The 6,121-nt window shown below is 56.3% G+C and overlaps 1 protein-coding gene across 2 annotated transcripts in view; it reads left to right on the top strand.

Moving 5' to 3' along the window:
• Positions 1-4,117, top strand: part of COL26A1 (collagen type XXVI alpha 1 chain) — a 211,731-nt gene extending 207,614 nt beyond the window's left edge. For both annotated transcript variants that reach the window (XM_023740274.1, XM_023740273.1), the window contains exons 14-16: positions 1,567-1,611; positions 2,940-3,024; positions 3,957-4,117. In XM_023740274.1, coding sequence (XP_023596042.1) covers positions 1,567-1,611; positions 2,940-3,024; positions 3,957-4,117 — 291 coding nt within the window. The remainder of the gene's footprint in view (positions 1-1,566; positions 1,612-2,939; positions 3,025-3,956) is intronic.
• The last annotated feature ends 2,004 nt before the right edge of the window (positions 4,118-6,121 follow it).

The following is a 6,121-nucleotide window of genomic DNA, read 5'->3' as shown; positions in this document are numbered from 1 at the left end:
TGTCCTGAGCTGAGTCCCTAGGTCAATGTCTTGTGTGACCTGAGTCAATATCCTGTGTGACCTGAGTCCCTGGGTCAATGTCCTGTGCAACCTGGGCCCCTGGGTCAGTGTCCTATGTGACCCGAGTCCCTGGGTAAATGTCCTGTGTGACTTGATTCCCTGGGTCAATGTCCTGTGTGACCTGAGTCCCTGGGTAAATGTCCTGACCTGAGTCCCTGGGTCAATGTCTTATGTGACCTGGGCCCCTGGGTCAGTGTCCTGTGTGACCTGAGTCCCTGAGTCAGTGTTCTGTGTGACCTGGGCCCCTGGGTTAAGATGCTTTGTGACCCCGGGCCCCAGAATCTATGCACTGTGTGACCTGGAAAGCCCCTTCCCTTCTCTAAACCTCCCGAAAGTAAGAGGCTTAGACAAGCTGGCCTGTAATTGCCCTTCCTGGAAGCAAGACTTTATGAGTCTCAGCTCCTACCTCCAGGGCCAAGATGCCCTAGCCTGCTGCCTTATGTAGGAGGCTTAGGGCAGTGGGGAGGAACTATGTGAGGGCCACCATAGAGACACTCTCCCATCTATAAGATTCACAGCAACCCACTGAGACCGTGCCTTATTATCCCCATTTGCCAGAACTGGCACCTAAGGCTCAGAGAGGTTAAGCAACTTTCCCAAGGTCACACAGCCACACAGCTGGGCAACGGCAGAGCCAGGATTTAAACTCAAGCGTGTCAGCTCCAAAGCCATGCTTCCTCCCATGTTTCTGCTTGGTAACGGATAACAACAATATGAACACCTTCATCATACTTCCGGGCACCAGGCTCTACTCTAAACTATTATAAATGCTGATTTACTTAATCTTCTTAAAAATTCTGTGAGGCAGGTACTATTGTTACCCCCATTTTAGAGATGAGGAAACCAAAGCCCAGAGAAGTGAAGTAACTTGCTCAAGGTCACATGCAGCGTGGCCGCAGAGATGTTATTGTGAGGCTGATGTTGTTGGGTGCCATCGAGTCAGTTCTGACTCACAGCAACCCCATAGGACAGAGTAGAACTGCTGCATGGGGTTTCTTAGGCTGTCATCTTTACGGAAGCAAAATGACAAGTTTTTTTCTCCCACAGAGCTGCTGGTGGATTCTAAGTGCCAACCCTTAGGTTAACAGCTGAGTGCTTAACCATTGCACCACCAGGGCTCTGATATTACAGGCTCCATTTTAGAGACAGAAAAGGCACCCTGAAAGGCAGAGGGCTTATTCCCTAAAGAGACAAAACCTGAGCTTGCAAGTTCCAAGCCTGGACCCTCCCTGCCCCAAGAGCAGAATTCATTGCCTAAAGCTGATAGGCACCTCCCCATGCCAGGCTGTGCAGAGGGTGCCCGGGACTGCAGCCCAGGTCAGAAGTACCGCCACTGGGTGTGACTGTCAAGGGCCAGGGCCCCCAGCATCTGGTCCCCGGGCTCTGCCTGCCCAAAGTGCCCCTGACTCCCTGGCAGGCCCCCAAGGTCTGCCCAAGACACTGAAGAGGGTGGAGAGGCCCCCCCCACCCCCGCAGGGCTGTAGACCCATGATTTTTGCCTCCTAGGGAGAGCCTGGCGTGAAGGCGGAAGAAGGGGAGAAGGCCGCAGAGGTAACGTTGCCTTCCGCCGGAGCGCGTGCACAAGCTTCCTAGGGCTGAAGTGACAGAGCACCACACGCTGGGTGGTTGATAAGATCAGACGCTTATTGTCTCACAGCTCTGGGGGCTGGGAGTCTGAGATCAGGGTGTCGGCTGTGTTGATTCCTTCCGAGGACTCCAAGGACAAATCTGTTCCCTGCCTCTCTCCTCGCTTCTGGGGACGGCCAACAATTCTTGGCGTTCTAACTTCTGCCTTCATCTTCCTTCTGTGTGTCTGTGTCTCTTCTTGTCTTTTAGAAGAACACCACTCATAGTGTGCTAGGACCCACCCTACTCCAGTATGACCTATGTTAACGGATAACATCTTCAAAGACTTCATTTCCAAACGCCGTCACATTCACGAGTACCAAGGGTTAGGACTTCAACATCTTCTGGTAGACACAGTTCAATCCATAATGAAAGACGTTTCTCTTACAACCCAGTAGGATGCTTTCTGGCTTTCTTTGGTTTTGTTTTAAGCTTAATTAATCCAAACATGACAGGTCTGACACGTCATACCAGCCCAAGACACCAGTTTTGCAACTGATGCCTGGGGCTGGGCTGGGCAGGGACAGTGGCCTTCTCTCTTCACCACCACTTTCCCTTACAAAGTGGCTTTGACACCTATTTTCTCAATAAATCAGCATCCTGTCTCGGCTCATTCATGGATCTCAATGCACAAGGTCTTCTGCCTATGTGTGGACCGGGCCCCTTGATCACCACGCCTTCCTGCCTGAGCTCTGAGGAGCATCAGCCGCCCTTCTCTCTCTTGTCTGCTGTGGCCACACGCAGCCTGCCCCAGGCCTGCTTTGCAGGGTTTCCTTGAATGGGTGAATGAATGGGTGAAGGAATGGATGCAGGCCAAGTGCCAGGAGGAAATGAACGAAGCACCTCCACCTGCAGGGCCCTGTGCTCAGTGTTCTGCCCACGTTACGGTGTCTTCTGGAAACAAAGGGGTGCAGGGGGAGCAGCCAGGCAGCCATGGTAGAAGGAAAAGCCCAGGCTTGAGGCCAACAGGTCTGAGCTTGAAGCCCAGGTTGGCCATTTGCAGGCTGTGTGTCCACAGGGACATTGGCTCGTCTCTCTGTGCTTCAGCCTCCCTGTTTGTAAACAGGATTAGAATCTGGACCTCACAGGGCCTGGCACATAGTAGACGCGCAATAAGTGAAGGCTGTTTGTAGTGACGATGGTGACAGGTGGGAGGAGATGGGGAGAGGGCTGGGAGGACACGAACTGGGTAGCAGGATGGCCCTACTCCATCCTGAATCTGGTCCTGACCAAGCCCGTTCCTCACTTGCCAGGGCGAGGGGGTGCAGCAGTTGCGGGAGGCCCTGAAGATCCTGGCAGAGAGAGTGCTTATCCTGGAGCACATGATTGGGATCCACGGTGAGTGCCAAGGGCCTGGGGACAGGCGGGTGCAGCCTGGCCACCTAACTAGGAGTCTCCCTCCCCCGACCCCCCGCTGCTCCTGGAGAGCACTGGTCTCTCTGCCTCAATGCCCTCCACTCAGCTGCCAGATGGTCTTCACCAGCCCCCAGACTGACCTTGTCCTTCCCCTGCTTAAAGACCCTCCCCAGCGGCTCCCTGCTGCCCACAAACATCATCCAGACTCATCAGCTGAATTCTCCGAGTCCCTCCCAAGCACAGCCCTATGCACAGTGACACAGAGCTACCACCCAAACATCACAGGCTCCTTCCCGTCGCCCTGACTTTGTCCCTCTGCTGGTCCCTCTGCAGTCGAATGCTGACTGATACTCCAAGCCTGCTTCAAAGGCCTCTTCCTCGGGAGCCCTTCCTGAGCTCTCCCCTCTGTCCCCACAGCACTGGGACTTCCGGTATAGCATGCAGTGCTGTTTCCATGTCTCTCCTGGCAGGCTGGGAGCCCCTTTGTCGGGGATGGTGACTGACATCTTTCTCCGGGTCAACATTTATTGAAGAATGTGTGAATGAATGAATGGGTGAATGGATAGATAGGTGAATGAATGAGTGTGCAAAGAGCCAAAAGCCTCCTGCTGCCAAGCTCTTAACCACTGCACCACCAGGGCTCCGTGAATGAATGAACAGATGAATGAATAGGTGAATGAGTGAATGAATGGGTAAATGGATGGATGAGTGAATGAATGGGTAAATGGATGGATGAGTGAATGAATGGATGGATGGGTGAATGAATGAGTGTGTGAGGAGCCAAAAGCCCTCCGCTGCTTTGCCTTGTCCATGCAGGCACAGGGTCTATTTCTCTGGCCAGGGTCTGGAAGCAAAGACTCCTCGGAGTGTTCCCAAGGCCCTGTGCCAAGCCTGCCCCCCTGCTCTCCTTCCAGATCCCCTGGCCTCCCCTGAGGGGGGCTCTGGCCAGGATGCTGCCCTAAGAGCCAACCTCAAGATGAAGCGAGGTGGTCCCCCAGCTGATGGCGCCCTTGCTGCCCTGCTTGGCCCAGCCCCTGGGCAGAAGAGTGCTGGCCGTACCAGCAGGAAGAAGTAAGAGCCCAGCTCTCCAGGACAACCCTGGCCCTGGTCGGAGACCCAGCTCTAAAGCCTGTGCCACTGCTGGTTCCTGAAGAAGTCCCAAGTGGAGCGGGCTGGGCTCTGGGCATGAACAGTTGTGAGGGACACTGGCTCCCAGGGCCTGGGGATCCTGGGGACAGATGGCACCTCCAGGGGCAGGGTCTGGAGAGGACTGGCACCCTTGGCAGGCCCTCCCCTTGCTCTTGCCCTCCCCCACCCTGGAGACAGGGTCTGGGTGGGCTGGGAGATGGAAGTGAGAATAATCATAATACTCATCATTTATTGGGCCCCTGCTATGTCTGGGGCCCTGTGCAAGGAGCTTTATGTACATTGTCTCATTTAATCCTTAGGAGGTAGGCTTACTATCCCCACTTTGCACAGGGGAAAACAGGCTCAGAGAATGTAAATAACCTGCCCACAGCCAGGTCAGGATTTGAACCCAGGCCTCTCGGCTCCAGTGTTCTCTCTATCCTATCAGCTCCCTCCTCTACGGAGAAACTCAGACAGGGAGTATGCATAGCAGGCTCCTCTCCGGCCAGGAGGAAATCCTGGGCCTCAGGGCCCTGAGCCCCCATTCCTCAGCCCCCTTCCCAGAAGCCCGGTGTCTGCTCCACAGGCTGGGGGCGGCCTGTCCTATAGCTACTCTCTGAGGCCGGGGAGACCCTGAATGAACCCACAACATTCCCGTGGACTCGGGAACAGCGTGAGAGGAGCCCTGTGGGAGTGAGGGCCAGAACCAGGTTGGCATCACCCATGGCCGCCTCCCAGTCTCCCTGAACCCACCCACCCGCAGCTGCAGCCAGGCCCTGCCACACCCTCACCCTGAAGAGTGGTGTTAGGGGGGTGGGGCTTGCAGCCCCCTCCTCCCACCCCTGCCTCACCCCCCAGCCTCTGGGAAATCTGTAGGGACCTGTGTTACTCAGCAAATCCAGTGTCCCCTAGACAACCCAGAAAAAGGGAAGCTGTTGGAACCAAGGCCCTGCTGGGGAGAAATGCTCCTGCCCCTCAGGCTGTGGGCGCTCAGGCGGCCCACCCCACCGCCTCGTGAGCAGCCCGGAACATGTCCCTCAAGGCCCCTCTCAGGCCATGGTCTCCTCGTGACCCAGCCCACGCCGGTGTTCCTCTCTTTCTGGCCAGGACCCAGGACTCAGCAATGGCAGCAAACTCATAGGTGCTAGTGCCCCCGGCACGTGTCCCCGCACAGCAGGGGCGACTCATCTCCGAGCTCTTGGTGCTTGTGTGAGGCTGTGGGCTGGTCCCGCTGGGCCCTGACTGCCCCTCCTTGAGGCAGGCCTGCCCTCGGCCCCTCTCTGTCTCCAGGTGGGGCCATCACAGGCAGGTAACGCTCTGACAATAAAGGTGCTCTCCCTACTGCGGGCTGTGCCGTCATGTGTCAGCGGCGACTGTGTGTGCGATGGTGGGCTGCGCTGCGTCCTGCTGAACCTCAGGAGAACCCGGGCTGGGACTCCCAAGAGCCAAGGTGATGGCAAGGCTTCAGAGGCAGGACCCCGTGGAGGGAAAGTGGCCAGGAGACTGAAGAAAGCTCCTTCAGAGGCCTCCCACCCAGCAGGGCCACATCTAGGGTGGGCCCAGCCCCAAGCTCTGCAAGCTGGGCTGCAGAAGGAGTGCACAGTGGGGTTGGCCTCAGGGCTCTGGGCAGAGGGATCCCACCCCCCATCCCCCTGCCTAGGCCTAGGATCAGGGACATTTTCTCCTCCTTGCCTGAGGGTGGAGCCCTGGTGGCCCAGTGGTTATGAGTTTGGCTGCTAACCAAAGGGTTAGCAGTTCAAATCCACCAGCTGCTCCTTGGAAACCCTGTGGGACAGTTCTTTTCTATCCTACAGGGTTGCTATGAATTGGATTTGACTTGAGGGCAATGGGTTTAGTTTTTTTTGGTTTGGTGCCCCAGGGAAGCCACATGCTCTAGTTGGGAGCCTCAGGGGCAACTCTGAGTCCCAGAGTGCTGCTGAGTCACCCTGTG

Source organism: Trichechus manatus, unplaced genomic scaffold (assembly GCF_000243295.1).
Source record: "Trichechus manatus latirostris isolate Lorelei unplaced genomic scaffold, TriManLat1.0 scaffold00151, whole genome shotgun sequence".
NCBI classification, from domain to species: Eukaryota; Metazoa; Chordata; class Mammalia; order Sirenia; family Trichechidae; genus Trichechus; species Trichechus manatus.
The sequence above is the reverse complement of the archived record's forward strand: the minus strand, read 5'-3'. Positions and strand labels throughout refer to the sequence as shown.